This window comes from Rissa tridactyla, chromosome 8, assembly GCF_028500815.1.
Source record: "Rissa tridactyla isolate bRisTri1 chromosome 8, bRisTri1.patW.cur.20221130, whole genome shotgun sequence".
Taxonomy (NCBI): domain Eukaryota; kingdom Metazoa; phylum Chordata; class Aves; order Charadriiformes; family Laridae; genus Rissa; species Rissa tridactyla.
The window spans coordinates 8,117,694-8,138,131 of record NC_071473.1 but is presented as its reverse complement, the minus strand read 5'-3'; the positions used below and the strand labels follow the sequence as shown (position 1 = coordinate 8,138,131).

Below are 20,438 nucleotides of genomic sequence, written 5' to 3'. Positions count from 1 at the left end.
GAGCGAGCACGCATTGGCGAGAACGGAATCAAAAGTCACCGCGTTAATTTAATAATTAAAAGGTCACCATCCAAAAGAGGAAAAAACATCCCGATTTCCTTGTCAGGGATATTTTTAGCAGAACCACATGCATGACACAGTACACACGGAGGAGAGTCCCTCTCCCCGAGCAGCTCACTCAGCCCAGCAGGATACCAGGGCAGCTAAGAGGGCAGCTGCTATAATATACATATTATATCATATACATATATATATTTTTATAAAAATACCCTCACCAAGGTATTTGTTGGGGACCTGTGTCGTCGTAGCTGTAGGCACCCTAATTGTGAGGCCTTCTCCAAAAAGGGACCGATTGCTTGAGCTGAGCCATGCTGCTATCATTAAAGCATGGACTTTCTGTCCACACGGTCTGAATTTAAATGCTGATAAAAGTCTCTTCTCACAACCTGGAAACCAGGCTATTTGCACGAGATGAAAGCAGGAGGATGGACCTAAATCTGTATTTGGTTCTTCTCCCAGACAGACTGGCTTATGTGTAGTGCAGATACATGCAGACCTGGAAAATTCATGGTGACACCTGCCTGGTCCAAAGCCCAGCTCATCTGATCAAAGATAATCATGTTGAGATCAAAAAATACAAGTCTAGGACAATGACATGTGCTGCCTACACCATCTGAGTCCGTGGGCTGGCTGTCGGTATCATTTCGGTCTCATATTAGCTAGATAGTGCTTTGTGTATTCTTCCACAAACTTCTTTGGGTCCCAAAGTCACCATCATCTCAGCAACGCTCGGTCCATGCTGAAAACACAGAAGAAGTCATTGTACAAATGGAAACTTACGCTTTTCAGCACGTGCTTATGCCATGCATCATCACGGCGGAAATGATAGAGTGATTAGCTATCAGATTGCTGTTAGGCCAAGGGTAGGGGTTTTATTAGCAATCTCAAAACAAGGGTTGGGGTTTTTTTCTCCTGAAGTGCTAAGAATGGTCAAACTGACACAGGAGTATTGATGCCGGAGCCTAAGCTAGGATAAGGCTTTGAAAAACTTTGGTAGAACTTGGGTTTGAACTTTGTAAAAGCAGATTGTACATAAAATCCCAGTTTTGCCCAAAACCTATAACCTTGCCAAAACTTCATAGAGCTGGTCCAGAGGTCTTTCTAGCTTCAGACTTGTGACCAGCATATTCATGCTTTGACAACTTCCGCCTTTCTGAAACTTTCAGAACAGCCTTTTCTTCCAGAATTGCTGTATGTCAGTACATTCGTTCGTAACAGAAACTGATGTCAATTCTTGCAAATACCAGCATCTTGCTCTCAGAAAGAAGACAGGTGTTTAAAAAAAAAGAAGGTCCCAGTCTCAAAATTTTTATTTTTTACCTGCTGACCACTGAGAGCCAAGCGAAGGAGCTTCATCACGCTGCTGTACTTAGTCTCTTTGGTTTGCTTCTGGAGGCTTCTCAAGTCTTTGTTCAACTCCTCCACAGTCAAAACAGCATCCTGCCTCATCATAAGCCTTTAGGAAAGAAAACGTCCTTACAATCTGGGGATGTACAAAACACACGATTCCTACCCAGAAATGACTAATGACTTTGATGAGTGCCAGCTACCTCAGACTGGTTTTGCAAAGTCTTCTGGCAACAGCAGCAGTTCAAGGCAAACTTTCCTGCCCTTCACTCCTGTGCCGGGGTACTCCCTCTGCTCGCTGCAGCGTTGGTCGTGTACATGGGTACCCTCCGAGGCTGGGACTGCTTCACCTCCATACTGCTGCTAAGACTCTGCTTTGTGAAACCGTTCCTTTACTTCAACAGCACCAGAAGCAGAGTTTGTTCAGAAATGCGAGCATCAAGTTTAAATCATGAAATTATGCCAAAGACCAGGAAAACCACAGCAAAAGCAGTAATTCTGATTTCTTTTTTAATAATATGATATTTAGAGATGCATGAGTCATTGCTGATGCTACTCAGCTGTAGGTAGCAGTACTATTATCTCTCCAGGACAGCAAGTATTCTGACATTTAAATTACCATCACTTGGATTCAGTTACCACTCAACTGTGAGAAATGACTGGGGGCAACAAGCTTTACAAATAGCTGGAAATAATAGCTCAATTTGTAGATACTGCCACCTTAATTACTGCCAAAACTGGTTTTCAGGGCTCATTTTAGTCCAGAGGTGAGATCTGAACTGGAAAGGTGACTGACATACCACCTGCCTAGCTGCAAGGCGTGGAGTAGCAGAAAGACATGGGGCAGCAGTGAAACTTGTTGGAAAAATCCCACAAAACTCACTAGCGCAGAAGGGAAGTCCTAGACTGGGCAGACTGTCTGCCACTCCAGCAATGTTTCTGAGCAGCCAGAGCTGCAGGCTGATAGCTAGAAACAAAGAAATGGAAGCAGGAAAAGCCGCCCCCAGGGACAAGCTCTTCAGAAGTGACAGTGGTTCTGGCTGGACACAAATTCAGTTCATTCCAGAGATCCAGAAGTCTCATTACATAAACTGAATACATGTTGACTAAAACCACCTTGGACTTCTCCAGTTCGATGCTACAGCAGATAAAAGCACAGGAGATCTGGTGGCACAGAAAAACCCTGCTAACACCACTGCTTCATTAGCACCATGCTGGCACACAAACTCTGCTGTGCTTGGTGCTTTACAAAATCCAGACATGATAATTCTTGCTTGGGACCACCGATAGGAGCTTTCACACTGGCAAGTTGCTTTTCAATTTAAAACACAGAATTTCTCCCTAGTTATTAACTACAGCACATTCCAAAGTAGAGCAAATTAAATAAGAACTATAAGCATGTCCAACATCAATACAGCAGCCAAGAGCAACGCTCTGGGGTGGCCAAGGTGGGTGTGTACAGAGCTGGGAAGAGACACTTACCCTAAGACTAGTTTTCCTATTTCATCTACTTCTGCAGAAATAGTCTGTAGCTGCTCTCGGGACACTGAGGGCCTAACCCATAAGTAAGAATAATCAGATGAGACCAGATTCTTCAGGAAACTTATGTGACCCTGGAGAAAGAAAGCAAAGCTGTCAAGGCTGAGGGTTAAGCTGGGGGGAGCAAACACATCCTCTGGACTTTAACAAACAGTTGAAGTGGGTCCAAACCCACCACTGTCCCATACTTCATACTGCTTAGAGGAAATGTGAATCGCTGACATTTAGGCAGCTGAGTTTTTCACACCCATGACCACCTGGTGTGAGCAGGGACACAGAGGAAGCCCAAAGGGCCACAGCTGTACTCGTGCTGCAGAGCCGCGTGCGGGCTGACTCAGAGTTAGCCCGGGGAAGTGGCTTGCCACGTTCATCTGCCGCCTTTCCACAGACAGTGGGAAGTCACATGAGTCACCGTCCCGCTGCCACAGCGAAGCCATCACACTGGGTCAGGTCTCTTCCTGCCCTTATAAAGAAGGCTTTATTCTTCACAAGCAAGTCTTCAGATACTATCCCAGGGGCAGACTGGGAAACAGCGGGGCTCACCCTCCTTCCTGACATTGGGAAGAGCCACAATATCTTCTGTCCCCCTTACAGTCATCACTCTGTCACTTAGACGAGACCAGGGCTCTCAGTGCACAAACCCCACTAGTTTAACCAAGAGCTTCATCCACCTCTGCAAGGAGGTTGCTTTGACTTTGCTTCCAAAGCATGGAGCAGTAGCAAAACAGAAGCACCTTACGCTGCCCAGTAAGCAAAAGCCAGAGGTGAGCAGTCTCCTGGCACGAGGGGCCCCGGGTGCTGGACCTTCCCACCACAAGACAGCCACATCCTGGGCTTCAGGAGGGGAAGCCCAGCTTGGAGCTTGTCATCACTCTTCTAGACAAAGCCACAGCTGACCTGATCCCACACTACTGACAGTCCTGCTCTGAGCAGGAACCAGAGGGGTCTTGCAAGAAACATCCTACAATTCCATGACTCGCTTCCATGGCAGGGATATATCCTCCTGGCTATATATCTGCTGTCTCAGCAAAGTATGGATGAGCTTACAACTCTGCAAAGACCACCAAGATATTCGCCATACCTGTTCCTACAGGTCAGCTAACTATACCATCGGATTTTGGCATTGAGCACACACACAACCACTTGAGCCGGCAGCGACAGCCATTTGCAGGCTGTGGAGCTTCAGAGCTCAGATCAAAGCAATGCCCAGGACTCAGCTGAGTCTTCATCCAGGAATACCACAAAACCTCAGCTCCCCAAAATGGTGACACGATGCTATCTCTGGTCATACTTTTCTCAGCAGGAGGACTCGCTCCACATACTCCTTTTCTAGAACCTCTTGATCCACTTGTTGATCCCCGTAGACGTGCTCCACCAGCAACTGCACCTCTCTAATTAGCTTCTGTCGCAGCCCTTCATTCTCAATATGATGGGTGAGGTGAATCCTGTAACAAAGAAGAAAACTGCTTTTGGACTGCTTTGGGTTAGATTGGATCTAATCATCCCAATCTCACAACATTAACCAATTAAAACTATTAGAAAAGCAACATTAAACCCCAGACAGACATTCTACGACAAAGCCTTAAGTGCTAATGCACCACAAAGACAAAAGATGTGGTAACTCTCAGCAGCACAACATCCCCATAGCATATAAGTGTACTCACTGAAGTACCCTCTGGAAGCGTTGCCTCTTTTTAGATGTTATTTTGAATCTAAACTTAAAACCTTGCCTCCTCCTAGCTACACACCATCTACCTGGGCTTTTACAGTGCATTCAACACCAGTGTCCAAGCACAGGACGGGAAAGGAGACAGGAACAGTGTAAGCTTATACTTTGCTCTAGCGCAGCCGAAAAGCTGCTGCACTAGGACCATGCCTGATCCAATAAACAAAATCGCCAAAGGCAAGCACTAGGAATAAATTCTCAGCGATGTACAGATTATTAATTTTAAAATTACTACTGATATTTATACCTGTTGAATTCTGGGAGTTTTTCAAGATCCAGGAAGGCAGAGTGGGTTGTAATTCTGCCGATTTCAAACTGCGAGATCAGCTCCTCCAAAGACCTCCCCATCTGTTTCTCTGCAAAATAACCCAACAAGGGAATGATACACACCCACTCTCCTGTGGGGAACTAGTGTCACTGCTTTTCGTGGCAAGCCTCAGGCTCAAGGCTGGGGCAGCAGCACAGCCATGGAAGACGTGACAGAGGAGAGACACTTTTCGCTGTGTTAATAGGGACTTATCGCAACAAACAGGAGGGAACTTGTAGCAGGCATGCACAGGAAGCTGCCCTCTCCCTAAGAGCAGGCTCTGCTAACTACTGGCAAGGAACTGGAAACTGGGACATTCTGCTTGGCTCTTCAGTGGAATGCCCCTTGCATCAGTCACCCAAAAACTAGTAACGCTCAGCCAGGAGGCTCCACTGCCCAAGAGAGGTTTCATTCCCAAGCAGAGTTCCCAAAACACAAGTTAATTTGTGATCCCCACACAGCGAGAGCAACAAAAGGAGTCATTGACTCAACTTCTCACGGTCTTTCAGGTTAAACAAGAAGTGTGACAGATGTAATACGTGACATTGCAGTTATTAACCACAGAATACAAGTTTTCCCAAGAGTTCACAGACAGTTTCTTCACCTTGACATGAATGTTGTCCCAAGTGGGAACCCATTAAGCATCAGCCTCATTTTAAATGGCTGCACAGAGGCAGAAATATTCCCACCATTCCAACACACCACGCAGTCTTCACAGGAGCTCTGCAGAAGCCCTGGTGGCATTTCAGTGACAGACTGGTCGCCCAACACCCGCTTCCTGATCCCTTCAAAAACTGCCAGAGTTCTTGGCTATTAAAATAAACCTAACTCATTGCCCAAAGTCAGCATCAAGAAGTGTCCTAGCAAGTACCGAGCCTGCTGTCATTACCTGCAAATCCAGAGCCACAGTTGGTTATGATGTCCAGCAGAGCCTCTGGCAAGTAGCCATCTCGAGCAAAATGCTCCAGAAAGATGTCCCCTTGCCTTTTTGACAGCTTGCCACCGTCTTTGTTCAGAAGCAGTGGGAGATGACCAAACTGAGGGGGATCCCAGCCAAAGGCTTTGTAGAGAAGGAGATGCTTGGACGTTGAAGTCAGCCACTCAGTTCCACGCAGAACGTGGCTGATGCCCATGTAATGGTCATCCACCACATTTGCCAGGTGGTAAGTGGGGAAGCCGTCCCCCTTGAGAATCACTGGGTCACCTTCCACATCAGCCACTTCATGCTTGTTCCAGCCGTAGACCAGGTCCTCAAAGGGTTCCACTCCCTTCTCCAGCCGGAAGCGGACTACCCAGTCAAGGCCCTGTGACAGCTTCTCAGCCACTTCTGTGGGCGTCAGGTGCCGACACCGGTTGTCGTATCTTTGAGAAAGGAGAACGAAGGTCTCAGTTCAACACAAGCCAACCCCATCAGCCATTTTCACATTCCCAAAACTCTAAATCGATCCCTGAATTTTAGCTGTAACCTGCCCACTATGTGTCCAATCAAACTACCTCATCTCTGGGGGTCACTCCCCTAAGGGTTATGTTGGCTTCTCCCTCTACGGGCAGTGAGATGACAATCCTATTGCCGTGCACATTGACGTAAGTTTTTGCAAACGTGCAGCACAGAGGGAACCACCCAAGGCACAAGGAATCCCTACCGCGGGGTCTGCTGGCTCCGCAAAGCCTCTTTCTTCAGCAGTTCCAGGCGCTGAGGGGTACAGAAGCAGCGGTACGCTGCCCCTCTCTCCAAAAGCACGTCACTGGCGCTCCTATAAAAGTCAAGTCTGTGTGACTGCTGGTAGGGTCCAAAGGAACCACCGCGGCGAGGACTCTCATCAGGGGGAATACCTGAAATATCAGTATGACAGGACTTAGAAAGCCCGGAAAAAGGCAGAGTGAAACCCACAGGAGTTATTCCGCTGTGGTGGGGAATCTTCCCCAGAAGATAAACAGCAGTCAATCAACATCATCAGAATTTAAAGTATTGTGTGTGAAGCAACAAGCAGAAAAACACCAAAAACCTAGTAAATAGTTGAGCAGCTCTGATACACTACCTAAAATAAAATGCAGTCAGGTGTATACCTACAAAGTAGCATCCACCCTTTTTATAATAAAGAACACTCATACCACAAAAATACAGTTGAAACCTTAGCCAATTATGTTTTCTACTTCAAAGTTACTACTCAACAGCAAAGTCCTAGTCCCTTAAAGCCTACCTACCCATTCATGGCAGCATCTGGGAGATCTGGCTTTAACTTTATCACAATTCTTTATTAAAAAAATCACTCTCACTTCTAGTTCTTAAGCTCAAAAAGAAGCACAGAATTCAAAATGAAAACTAACACCTCAAGATCCCCTTTAACAAACACTCCACGTAGAAACAATTTACCAGTTTACAGTGCGGTCTGTGAGCTCCAGCTTCCAACCGTTCCATCTTGTCTCTCTTTGTTACAGCCGCACATTGGGCTGCTTTCACAAATGTGGATCTTTCTGTGTGTCTGCTTCAGTGAGTAAAAAATGAAAGACGTTTGTAAATACCTGCCCAATCCAGCATATCTTCTATTCCTTCTGCAGCTCCAGGCACCACTCGATTTTGATCTGTATCCTCCACTCTCAGAATAAAGGTCCCTTGGTGCTTTTTGGCAAAAATATAATTGTACAAAGCAGTGCGAAGGCCACCCAAATGCAGAAAACCTGTTATCATATGGAAATTAGAGGAGATCATAATAATTAAGGCCCAATAAAGAGATTTTTAAATATGAGCTGGAAGAGCAATGCTACCTGTAATGGAAATTGATAGTAAATGCTAACTGGGGGGCAGGGAGGTGTGCTGCACAGACGCTTTGTGGGGCTTTGCTATGGAACTAAATTATCGGTAACTGCCTTCCAAGAATGTGGAAAGTGACTTGGAAATCAATTACAAGCTGGCACGTGCTAGGAAATACCATTTTGGTGGTCTTTCACCGGAAGGGACCAAATAACCTTCCCCTATTTCTGAGAGGACGCGACACGCTGCAGCTGCTTACGAGCCGTATTTATTTCCACACTGAGAGGGCGACTCCCACCCGGGGAGCTGCTGTTCCCTGGGCAGAGCGAGGGGGTACCTCAGCGGAGCGCCCGGCACCGGCCGCGCCCCGCTCCTGAAGTATTTCAATTCACGTTTTTCAACCCAAAACCTGCGGGGGTGTGGAGGGCGGGAGAGGGCCCAGCGAGGGGCCGGGGGTTACCTGTGGGGCTGGGCCCGAACCGCACCCGCGGTCCCCGCTCCGGGCCCCGCTCCGGCCCTACCGCGCCCCGCAGCGCCCGCAGCGCCCGCGCCATGCCGCTACTTCCGCCCGGCCGCGCCCAGCCAATCCCCTGGCGCGGAGTGGGCGGAGCGCCTACGGCAGCCGGCGCGGCCCAGCAGGCGGTGGCGTGCGTTACCCGGCGTGCCCCGCGGCAGATTGTACACAATCATCATGGCCGCCGCCGCCTCCGCCGCCGCCGATGGTAGGAGCCCGCGGTCCCGGCGGCGGGGCGAGGCGCGGCGAGGCGAGGCGAGGCGAGGCGCGGCGAGGCGGCGGGTGGCAGCGTGGGGTGGGGCGGGGAAACGGGGAGGTGCCGGGGCGAGGAGCCGGCCCCGGGGCGGTCTGTGAGCGGCGCTCCGGCGTTGGAGCGCGGACGGGCCGGGTAGGGCCGGGCCGGGGCAGCTTCCCGCTGGCCAGGCTCTTCCTGTCCGCTCGCCTGCAGGTGCCGAGGAGCCGGGCATGGAGGCGGAGGCGCAGGAGCTGCCGCTGGGCTGCGGCGGAGAGGGCGGCTCGCCGGCGGCGGGGAGGTCTCCGGAGGGCGAGGAGCGCCGGGATCCCCCGCAGGCGTCTGTCAGCAACGGCGGCGACGCGGAGGGCGGGAAGGAGCTAGTGGAGCTGAAGGTTATCTGGAACAAGAACAAGTACGACGTGAAGTTTTGCCTGGACAGCACGGGGGCCGAGCTGAAGCAGAAGATCCACTCGCTCACAGGTCTGTTGGGGCCACCGCCGCCTCTCCCGCCTCAGCCCGCGCCTCCTCTCACCTCTGTCACGCCATCTCGTAACCCTTATTCTTGCCTCTTAGGCCTTCCACCTGCTATGCAGAAAGTTATGTTCAAGGGACTTCTACCAGAGGAGAAAACGTTGCGAGAAATCAAAGTAACAAACGGAGCTAAAATAATGGTTGTTGGCTCTACTATCAATGATGTTTTAGCGGTAAATACACCCAAAGAAGCCGCTCAACAGGAGGTCAAAGCTGAAGAAAATAAAAAGGAACCACTTTGCAGACAAAAGGTTATTGATGTCTCCATAATTCCTGGTGTGGGGGAGCTGTTGGATTTACGCGGTTCTCTTGTAATACTCTGCAGTCACCTCTGGGTCCTGTTCCTCCTCAAAGCAGGCTGGGGTTTCTCTTCTCATAGCTAAGCGATAGAAGAAGGGCTCTGTGCAGAGGAGTTTTAGCAGCAGAAAAATATCCCAGTGGAGGCTGGGGCTTTGCAAGACACCCCTTGTCGTGGTGCCAGGCACAGCCTACCATTTCAGACAAGAAATGGTAAATAATAGAAATATTTCATGGTTGTTAGCTCAAACACAGTCTAAACTAATTATATCTAAAAGCTAACTAATTTTTGTTGGCATAAAAGAATTTGATCTCCAAAAACTGTCTTTAAAATGAACACCAAGAGAGAAGTTCCTTCAGCTGTCCCAGCACTGAAGTGAACATGGGTTCTGAATTCTCCTCTTGCATATTGAAGTGCTGCCTCTGAATAGGAATTGAAGTACAGCATGAGGCTTGCTTTGTTGGCAGCACTGCAGCATTGTGGGGCTGATAAAGGATTTTCAACTCAGAGTATTACCAGCCCCGTACCTTCCTTAGAATAAATTTGATTAAAAATTAAGTAGTGCATCATTGAACTGCAACCCTTATGAAACATGCTTTTGTTTTTCTGTAATTTACCATAGTTCACTGTAAGTTCCATCATTGTTTAAAGGTACTTGGCAACTTACAAGCTGTGAGCATGGTTTTCTTAGTTACTGCTGCTCTGATCCGTTCTGGTTTGTTGCTGTGTTGCGGTATGTTGCACTGTCAAATGTGGAGGGTTTTCTGCCATTCACTGGATATAACACTTGACCGTTAAAACTGTCTTGCCAAATGCCAACTATGTGATTCAGCACGTATGATATCAGCGTCCTTTAACTTTTTACAGATATATATTTAAGTATATGTATATTCTAGAAGGGATGTTATGCTGGGGTTTTAGTTATTTATATAGTTTCTTTAGACTGTCATAGAAAGTGCTCGGTTAACTTTGAAAATTAACCATTTCCTGTGTGATAAATTACTGAGAATAGTCCTTAACTGTCTCTTAATGCTATTGGCATATGGTCAAGGGTGCAGCTGGAAGTAAATTGAAAAGCTGTGTTGCATTTGTGTAAACGCTAATTTCTGTTTTTATATTGTAGCAACACAGGAAAGTATTGGATAAAGGAAAACCTGATGATGTGATGCCTTCTGTTAAAGGTGTTCAGGTAAGTAAATAAGTACCTGAGACATTGTCATAATTGGAAGAGAGAGACATCTTTTGTGGTTTGAGACCTTTCATTGCTGGTTCAATTGTTCCTTGCTATCTTAGTAGAAAACTGGAAAGATGGATCGTCTTTATGCTTTAAAAGTTAAGAGGATATAGCTTTTCCTCTTGAAGTCCTTGACTGTGACTTACTGTGTTGCCTCTTTGTAGGAGCGTCTGCCAACAGTGCCATTATCTGGCATGTACAACAAGTCAGGGGGGAAAGTAAGATTGACCTTTAAACTTGAGCAAGACCAACTATGGATTGGTACAAAAGGTGAGCAACTCCAAAACTCTGTGATGAATAATTGATAATTGGGCTATAAGTGTATTGTGTGACCTAGAAATAGCTTCTGCTGTGACTAAATTGTGTTTAGGGAATAGCAGTGGTATTGTAACACTTCAAGACTAAATTTTGCTTCCTCTTCTCAAATGTCATTTTCCCAGATATTGAATATTACTTGATATTTTACTTCTGTTCTTGAAAAACTTGAGTTTGTTTGTGCCAGTAGACTAATGTTCCAATCTGCTATTCATAGCTCCAACTGTAAATTATAATGTTTGGCATTTCTAGCATATCTCAAAAGCACTTCATAAACATTGGTCTGGTGCCAGCATCATGTAGAGGCTCAATGAATTGGCTAAGACTCGAAAGGGAATCTCAGAACCAGGATTAAAACTAGGAGTGCTGGCATCTCTGTCATTATCTGTCCTTTCAACCAAAATTAGTTGGGTGTCTTGTTTCAGTGATGTACAACTGCAGAAACTATGGCATGTGTTGCTGTGCAGAGGAATCAGTTTGCCGTCTTGAGTGGTGCCAGGAGGAGCTGAAAGTGCTGTGGTGATAACGTGCATTGCTGAGGACGTCTCAGATAACCCCCTGCCTCCAAAGGAAGCTGTGCTCCTTTAGTTTGACCAGGATGGGACAATATAGTGATGAGCAAGAGGAATATCAGTGCTTGCTCACTGTCCCAGTAAAGTAACCTAATTGGATGGTAATATTAGCTTTGGATGGCACCTCCAGCTGCTACATTATTTCCAAAGTAAGCAGAAATCTTGGAAGTTCTTGACCTTTCCTTTGTAGGATGAACTTGATTGTGAAGTTTTTTCTGGCTTTAAAACCTGTGTTGGTGCTGTTTGAGTGATTTTTCTTTTCTCCTGGGCTAAGCGATGGAGCAAGACATTTGTTCTTTTTCCTCTATAGGTTGGGCAGACAGACCTTTTTGTTATTGATAATGTGTTCTAAATACATGAATAATATTTAGGCAATTAATCCTCCTCCTTCACTTTCTAGTTGAGTTTCAAGTTTAGTATTTCTGAAGTGTTCTAGATTAGTGTTTCTTAAGCTGTGAAATTTGATTCTTCTTGTAGTCATCTGTCTTTCACGTAACCTGTTTCCCTACTTCCCAAAATTAGCAGCAGCTTGCTACCTCTAGGGAATGGCTGTAATTGCTGACTGTTGTTGGGGAAAACTCCCTCCTGCTTGGAGAGATTCATGGCAGATGCCAGTACGTAAGGGCTAGAATAAAACCAGCTTGGTGTTAATGCAGTTTTTCACTTGCTAGTCCTGGGAAGTTGGAACTGATTCTTCCCCCACACAGCTTTCCTGTGCTTCACAGATCACTTTGTATGTTTTTGTAGTCCAAGGTTTCGTGTAGGCGGGTGTTTGTCAGTTGCTCTGTGTCATTTTCGTAGAGGCATTGATAACATGCACTGGTCTATTGCTGAGATACTGTGAAGAGTAATTGATTTGCAGGATGCTAAACAAGTAGGATTTTACTCAATCAGTGAATGTTGCGAGCCTGACTGGGGTAGTTTGGCTTAGTTACTGCACTGAGGTAGAGCGGTTTTGTCTTTACATCACTGAGTTTATCTCCCTGTGTGCCTTTTTTAGGTAGGTGCTTTTTTTCTGGATCAAACAAATTCCTTAGATATCTGTAAGGAACTCACAGTTCAGTTTCTCCTTTGTAGAGTGTTTATGGTTTTCTCTTTCTTATATCCAAGAAGATAATTTTAGGCTGACACTGAAAGCTGGAACTGAAAGGAAGGATCTTGGAGTTAAGTCTTCAGAAAGAATGAGGACAGAACTGAGACAGAAAAAGTCTGTACGAACCCTATGCTTTGTCATTCTTGTTGGTTACCTCTGGCTGGCTGACATTACTCTGTCATGTAATTGTCGTCATCTATTTTTTTTATTTCAGTTTCTCTTTTTGTTTCTTTCCCTGTTTACTCATTAATATTTCCTTCCCTGTGCGTTTATAGTAATAGTTCAATGCCGCCTCAGGGTAAAATCAGGACTAGGCTTTCAAAGAGCTAATTAGCCTATTTTCATTCAGCTTTCAGCCTTGCTCTTTCCGTAGAGCTTGGTATAATCGTTGGTAGCCAGTCCTGAATATTCTTACACCTGGGCCAGCTTTCACTATGGTGAGTAATCCTGCTGGTCCAAGTGGAGCCCTTTATGGGGAAACATAAAATGTGAGGAACTGTGTGATCCAATTTTGGATTCCTTTAAAGTATTAACGTACCCTATGTGGGGTGTGTGGTAATGTGGAGAACAGGCTTCTCAGCAGTAGGTATCCAAAGTTCACCCAAAGAGGAGATTCTGACATGAAGAGCTTTTGGAAGTAATGGAGGTGGTATTTGAAATTAATATGAAATACTGCTTCCGAATATATCAGAAATAATACTTTGATCAATTTTAATGTAGAGAGAACAGAAAAGTTACCCATGGGGTCCATTAAAAATGTGGTGAGTGAACCTATTGAAGGACACGAGGATTATCACATGATGGTAAGTAATGTCTCTACTTTAATAATATCAGTCTAATTACTTCATGCCAATACACAGAAGCAAGTCTTTAAAACACAGCAAGTTGGAGGCTGGTAATAATGCCAGCGTCATGGATTGTGGAAGGTGGGAATGTGGACATGGTGTGCTGTCACAGTGTAAATATTTCGAGCAGCGTATTGAGTATCTGCTGTTAGGGAAATCTGGGCTGGTTTCACACAAAAATTATTGCTTAAGCATTATTTCATATCTTCTGCTGTCTTGTGACAGTGTTAAAACAGCAAAAATACCTATGATATAGCTCATGATTTCTTAATGTTAGTGATATTTTCCTATATCTAGTTTAATTTCTGGTTTCTGTTGTGTTTATATCAACACACTTGTCGGAGGTTAAAAAAAAAAAGTAGTGATTTGTTACTGTAATTTTTTTTTTCCATATGTGACTTTCTGAAAAACTGGTATTGGGTCTAGAAAAGTAACAGATTTAAGAAGAGAGCAGTGCTAATTCTACTGAACTTTTGGCTGTTTCTTTAAATGTTTTTTTTAACATCTTGCTTTCCAAAGTACAGTAACTAACTTTTAATGTTGAAGTCAGTTCCTTATATAAGTCTGCTCCCTTCTTTAGGGGAAGAAAGGGGAAATTTTGTACCTTAAAATTATTGTCTGCAGGAGGGCACTGATCTAGTCCCTGTCCAGATACTTGACTTTTGATCACCCATGTAAGAAAATGTCCTCTTCAGAGTATGACACAATACACTCTTGTCCTACAACAAGGATAGAGGTTATTGGCATGCTATGGTGATGCTCTCCTATTTATACTGGCATAAGCTGAGAGTAGGACATGATATTTAAATATAAAATTTTATGACTATGAGAACATGGTCATTGTCTTATTTAGTTCCTGTTTGGCTTCTCGACTCTGTGGACGCTGCTCATTTCTTTCGAGACTTTGGGTTATGCTTCAGATTCTGTCTTCCAGAATAATTTCCTCGTGTTCTTGAAACTGGCCAAGAGTTTTCGTTGCTGCTATGATATCTTAAAAGGAAAGAGCTCATCATTTTAGTTAATACTTTGCAGTTCTTGTTTTCTCTGAGGAATGGTTTGGGTTTTTTTAATTGCTTACCAAATATATGTAATGTGCAGCAAGGGTTTGAAGGAGGCAGTAGGTATAAGACACTTCTGATTTTGTAGTGGATAAGCTGTATCTGTCCACTGGCGTAAGCTGTTCTGTTTCCCATGTGTAAATGTTGTCATTTTTAACTTTGCAGGCATTTCAGCTGGGCCCAACAGAAGCATCTTACTACTGGGTCTATTGGGTACCAACTCAATATGTTGATGCAATCAAAGACACGGTGCTGGGAAAGTGGCAGTATTTTTGAAAGCACGCTCACCTCTGGCACAGGAAAATGACACAAAGCTAAGGACACTGCTGGGAGAGGCCTCCAACGTCCCTGGATGTGATAGTCCTGGAACTTATTAATAAAATATGATAAACGAGGCATTGATGGAAGCCAGAGGTGATGTTCTTTCACCATTAGTTTACTTTTAACTTAAAAATTTCACCATCCCTTTTCTGCAGTCAGCTTCAACCATATTTAAAGCAAATACAATGGAAATCAATAAATCTTAATTCACAAAATATTGTGTGTAATACACTTAAATCTGCTGAGAGTTGATCTTCCAATTTAGTTTTAAAAAGAAAATATTACAATGTATTATTGAGGATTTTTTACATGGTTTGAACAAAAACGAATATTTTCATAATCTTTCAGTTATAAGCGTTAGACTTAATTTAGTTACTTGGTTGTGACTGAGAATTTCAGAAACAGTTTTTTAAAAATAAACTTTAAACAGTATGCAAAATTGATGTTTAGTAAGCCATATTCTGCTGGCCCATTTATTTCAGGTTTGAATCTTTGGTAGCAAAACTCTATTTTTTTTTTTTTTTCGTTTATTTTATTTTTAACTCAAAGATGCCCTGCTTTGTTGTTTTGGTTTTTTCCTCTCTTTTTTTTTTTTTTTTTCCCCCCCCCCCCCAATACTAGAAGCTGTGGGTTGGCACTCTGTGTAGCATGTTTGGAGCAGACGAATACCACTGTGGATGTTTTGTAATCGCAAGGACCCAGTGCTGCTTACTGTTCCCTTTCATGCCACTTGTTCCCCTCCCAGCTGCATACCTCTCTGCTCCTGTTCTGCCTCCTGCCCTGGAGGTGCTACATTTTTCGGAGCATTTCGTTCATCGTGCATGTCGCGGTCCAGGATCATTTTGCAGCTGTTGCGATGACACTTCTCTGTTTGACTGAAAAAAGAAAACTGTAGAATGCGCTGCAGAATGCTGCCTGGCATGAGCGGGGTGAAGCAGTGACACAGATCTCGCAAAGGGAGTGAACCAAAGAGACCTTCCTGCTTTGTTTGGGGCTGGGGGGAGCAGGGAAGAGAGAAGCTCGGATGCCGCTTCGGATCCTAAATAACTGCAGTAGTCTTTTGTGACCTGGATTGGAAAATTTAGAGTTCTCTAATTCAGTGAATCTTAACCAAATTTAGGATGTCTATCCAGCAACTGATCTTCTTTTTAAATTTAAATCACCTTTCAGCTTTTCTCTTGCTCAAGTTTACAGGAAGTTCTTGCATCTCGTCCTGTCTGAAATAATGCTTCTCGCCTTTGGTTTGTGACATTCTGCATGTCATCTCAGCAGTTCACGTGTCATTTATCTCAGGTTTTTCTGAATGGACCTTTCAGTCCTGAAAAGGTGCACACCCTTAACAGATTGTATTGTGCAGTCAGACTGAATCAGTCTTGCTGGGTGTTAAACCTGCATCTAACAGATCGCTGTTCTTTTTTTAACACTGTAGGCTTGATATTGCTCAATGCAAGTAGCTCGACGTTTTGTGAAACTCACGGAGAAACAGCCTTGTAGGAATAGCTGATCTTAATATATTCCATATCCATTTTCACTCTCCTTGAAACAGCGCAGTTGAAACTCGGCAGGTGCAGGTTCCCAAATGAGTATTTATTTTATTTTTATTTTATTTTAGAGACTGGGAAAAGTGTTCACTTTATGGTATGTGTTAAGATTACGTATTTACCTGTAGACTCTTGATAGCAACATAAGCAGCTTTTTGTTTTCTATTTTCGGTTAGAAAATTCATGCAATATGAATTTTAAAGGTGTTTCATATCCTACCTATAATCTAGTGATGTGCTTGTTACTCTTGTAGCTTGAGATACTTCCTTTCTGTATACAAGTCACCAGCAGTGTGTCTTGACATAAATGCATTGAGAGAGGAGTGCTCCCTGGAACAGCCCCCTTCCGACGCTCAGAGCAAGCGAGTGCAGGTAGTGGAGTTGGCGTGAGTTAATTGGAGATGACATTACAACTGAAACGCAGCTATCACACTTCTTATTTCCGACTTGCCAATCCTGGTGTGGAGGCTTAATGTTAAAATTCAGTATTTGGTGGACAGTCTACGCACTAGCGTGTAATGAAAATGGGTGACGTTAGCTTTTTCTGTCACTTGGGGTCACCTTTGCGCTCGCTGTCGTCTTGGTTCTGTGATTATCAGCTCCAACTTGCTACTTGACTTGCTTGGACCTGTCTGTGCAACCACTCATGTTCCATTTTCCTTTCCCGTTCTTTCGTTTGCTTGCTCCTTGAGAGGACTTGTATCTTAGTTCCAGCCCCTCTCCAGAGTTCCTGTGGCTTCTGTGCTGGAGGCGGTGACCTGGGTGAGTACGCTCTGCTGCTAGAGCTGAGGGAGGGCAGATACCCCATCTGCCGCTGCCGAGGCAAGAAGGGCACTTTGGGCACCGAGTCCAGGGCAGTATTTAACATTCCTGTCTGCTCCTTTCCCGAGGGCACGATTACTCTGCATCCTGTGCCAGGTACAATCAATCATCTCGAAACTGCGTAGGAAAAACGTTGGTTAGAAAGCAGTCTTAAACATGGAGAAGAAAATAGCATAAACTAAGAAAATGTGATCCTATTTAGGTGCTTCTTTTCAAGTTGGATTTGATTTGAAAAATGAATTTTTTTTTTTTTTGTTCTGTGTGCAAAGTTTGAATTAAAATACAGGAAAGTGATACTTACATAAAATGCTTTGATTGGTGTTTGTTGGCTTAATATAGTAGATTTCTTAGGAGTTCTTTGAAGTGAATATTCCAATTGAACTTAGCAACACTGCATTTAAGATCCTTTCTCTTTTGGAATGATGTGGAGCTTTATCTTCTGGCATATACCAATTTTCCAAGGCAATTATTGACATTAACTGATGATCATCAACATCTAAGGAAACACCATCTCTCTAGTTCGATAGTGTCACAGCTTGCCTAACTGGAGAGCCGTTTGCTAGCCTCTCTCTTGACTTTGGATTTTACTGTCTGATACCTGTGATTGTCTCCAGGGCAGATTCAGCGTAACGGTTCTGTGGAGGAATTTGGCAATTTAGTCATCAGTAAGACACAAGTGTTGTGAGTAAAGTGCAAATATAATCAGTATTTTTGGGTTGGCTGACAAAGATTTTTTTGGGGGGATCCAACATGTAATCTTCCATAGGAAGTTTGTCGTAATATCTGGTGATTCTTGTGCAAAAGTTTATTTCGGTTAAATTACAATTCAACGATCTCCTTTCAACAGAGATCGGTTCCCTATTGTATGTGTGTGTAATTCCCCGTGAACGTTTGGGGGTCTGAAGTTGCATGAAGTGCTTTGCTGGATTTACTAATTGGGGATTAAAGCGTCCGTAAGGCAAACGTGAGATTCCACAGAACAAAGCCGGTGTTTCCCACACCGCCTGGGCAGAGTCCCCCTCCTCGCTGCCGTCCTGTCGGGGGGGCAGTCCTGCTGCACTCCTAGCTCTCCGTACCCCGCTCACTGGCATCGAGCCTTGCAACTCAGCTATATGCCGTTCCTTTCCCTTCTCCATGCCCAGCATTGTGGGTTTCTTCTTCTCTCCTTGTCCTGAGCTGAGTATTCCTTCCTTCTCTGTTTGTGCATCCCAAGCATAAACAGGTCCTGGATCGGTACTGCATTAGGAATGCAAAGGTTTATCACTAAACCTTGCCTGGGTTTGAACGGAGATTGTATCTTGCATGAAAATCTTGTATTACTCACATGTTTTTCATATCAACTTTAAAGTAAATCATTAATTCCGTTAATGACACTGTTTCATGAGAAATGCGTAACTAAAATAAGGATGTTATAATGATGAAAGAGGAAAAAGTGATCTGAATTCAAAGAACTAGATAAGAAACTGTTAACATGCAATACTTTAACTGGTAACACGCGCACACAACCTGCTAAATTTTGTACTTGACGCAGTTCGTATCTGTTGCTTCTTCATACTTTTAAGGGCCAAAGAGAAACAATTCACTTGCAGTGACACTGTCAAGGTGCCATATCGTGGTGGTGTGTTCCGTGCTCTCCCTTTCCCGGCCGCGGTGTTCCCTTACAACCGCAGGCGATGCAGCCGTGCGGGCACGGGCACAGCATGGGCACGGGCACAGCGCACTCCCGGCTCCCGCTGCTCCCTCTGCCAACTCAGTGGAGCAAGGTTTGTTTCCAAACTTTCCTTCTTTTGTTTACTTTTTTTTTTTCTTCCTCTGTAACTTGATTTCTTTTTTTTTTTTTTTTTTCCAATGGAGCTGTTTTCATCTTTTTGTACTCTAGCCTTTTGCCACCTGTTAGGATTAGATTGTTAGCATCTTGTTTTGTTAATTAATGTCCTTGTCACTGGGGGGTGGGAGGAGGGGGACCAGGAGAACTGTAGCGAGTCTTGTATGAAACATACAGCCATTTTACCTTCTAGCCAAGGATTCACTTTCTGTGGCTCATGGAAGTTCACTATGTCTTATCCATATTCATTCATTCTTCGGTTTTCTATTAAAAAAAAAAAGTCTTAGATGTTTTTGTCCACTGCAGATTTATTTTAAATGGAATATGTAAGTACCATGTATTATGGTATTTTTAAATAATCTATTGCCTATTTCAGGGGAGGGGGAGATGACAAATATTTAGTCTTAGATTTGCACTGCTGGATTTTTTAAGTGTAACCTTGACTGGTTATCCTATTGTTTTATTCTGTAAGATTAGTCATATGAATTAAAGTTTGATAATTAAGTATTTCTGTGTTTGAGTGTTGCAACATTCTGTATGTACTAAGCTACTTCCTACCGCAGGAGCACCTGTTAGCAAATGGTTTGTAGTTAGTTGCTTTGTAGAAAGCTGGGCGCAGGTGGAAATCCATGGGAAACCTGTCTGATGCCATCAGTGCCTTTCTTCCCGGGTGGGGATTTGGGTATCCTGCTGCCGTGTACCGCTTCATGCAAAACGGGACAATTCTCTGGCTCCCTGTTAAAACCAGGTTTAATCTTGTTTTAAGCTGTAGATGACCTTGTTGTGCTGAGCGTGCTCAGCTGTAAGTTTTATGTGCAGGAAGCTTGTTGCTGTGTCAGAAGTCCCACTTATTCAAGGTGTGTAAGGCCTTCAGGCAGAGCCCTCTGCTTCCCTGCAGCTCCGGGTGCTGCAGAGGGGATGGCGGGAGCCTGGTCCAGTGCCGATCCTGGAGACGGTACTGGTGGTGCCAGGCTGGCAGGTGGCAGTGGGCTGGGGTCGGCAGGCACTGCTGGGTGCAGGGGGTATGGGTGGGGGGATCACAGAATGGTTAGAGTTGGAAGGGACCTTAAAGACCATCCGGTCCCACCCCCCTGCCCTGGGCAGGGACACCTGCTCCAAGCCCCGTCCAGCCTGGCCTTGAACACCTCCAGCGATGGGGCAGCCACAGCTTCTCTGGGCAACCTGTTCCAGTGTCTCACCACCCCCACAGTGAAGAATTTCGTCCTAATATCTAATCTAAATCTCCCCTGTTCCAGTTTAAAACCGTTGCTCCTCATCCACTCCCTGGTAACAAGTCCCTCCCCATCTCTCCTGTAGTCCCTTTAGCGACTGGAAGGAGCTCTAAGGTCTCCCCGGAGCCTTCTCTTCTCCAGGCTGAACGCCCCCAACTCTCTCAGCCTGTCCTCATAGCAGAGCATCTCCATCCCTCAGAGCATCTTCATGGCCTCCTCTGGACCTGCTCCAACAAGTCCATGTCCTTCTAATGTTGGGGTTCCCAGAGCTG

At 44.8% G+C, this 20,438-nt stretch overlaps 2 protein-coding genes across 7 annotated transcripts; one reads left to right on the top strand and one right to left on the bottom strand.

The window, feature by feature from the left end:
* Positions 1-28: 28 nt before the first annotated feature.
* EARS2 (glutamyl-tRNA synthetase 2, mitochondrial) lies at positions 29-8,298 on the bottom strand. Of its 2 annotated transcripts, XM_054213030.1 has the most exons (9): positions 8,192-8,298; positions 7,503-7,658; positions 6,623-6,812; positions 5,869-6,341; positions 4,920-5,028; positions 4,238-4,391; positions 2,890-3,020; positions 1,381-1,516; positions 29-799 (listed from the first exon to the last, which is right to left on the bottom strand). In XM_054213030.1, exons 1-9 carry the CDS (start codon positions 8,283-8,285, stop codon positions 716-718), a joined length of 1,527 nt encoding a protein of 508 aa, XP_054069005.1. In that variant the 5' UTR covers positions 8,286-8,298; the 3' UTR covers positions 29-715. The 2 variants fall into 2 exon arrangements, with proteins under 2 accessions (XP_054069005.1, XP_054069006.1); XM_054213031.1 differs by lacking the exon at positions 2,890-3,020.
* Positions 8,299-8,359: 61 nt separating this feature from the next.
* On the top strand, positions 8,360-19,441 carry UBFD1 (ubiquitin family domain containing 1). 5 transcript variants are annotated; one of them, XR_008468120.1, is made up of 7 exons: positions 8,360-8,453; positions 8,694-8,960; positions 9,054-9,262; positions 10,433-10,498; positions 10,708-10,813; positions 11,266-11,579; positions 14,592-14,664. XR_008468120.1 is itself a non-coding variant. In XM_054212331.1 (7 exons), exons 1-7 carry the CDS (start codon positions 8,423-8,425, stop codon positions 14,700-14,702), a joined length of 873 nt encoding a protein of 290 aa, XP_054068306.1. In that variant the 5' UTR covers positions 8,360-8,422; the 3' UTR covers positions 14,703-19,441. The 5 variants fall into 5 exon arrangements, 2 of the variants coding, with proteins under 2 accessions (XP_054068306.1, XP_054068307.1); XR_008468121.1 differs by lacking the exon at positions 14,592-14,664 and adding an exon at positions 13,244-13,326 and having other exon boundaries at positions 11,284-11,579; XR_008468119.1 differs by lacking the exon at positions 14,592-14,664 and adding an exon at positions 13,244-13,326.
* The last annotated feature ends 997 nt before the right edge of the window (positions 19,442-20,438 follow it).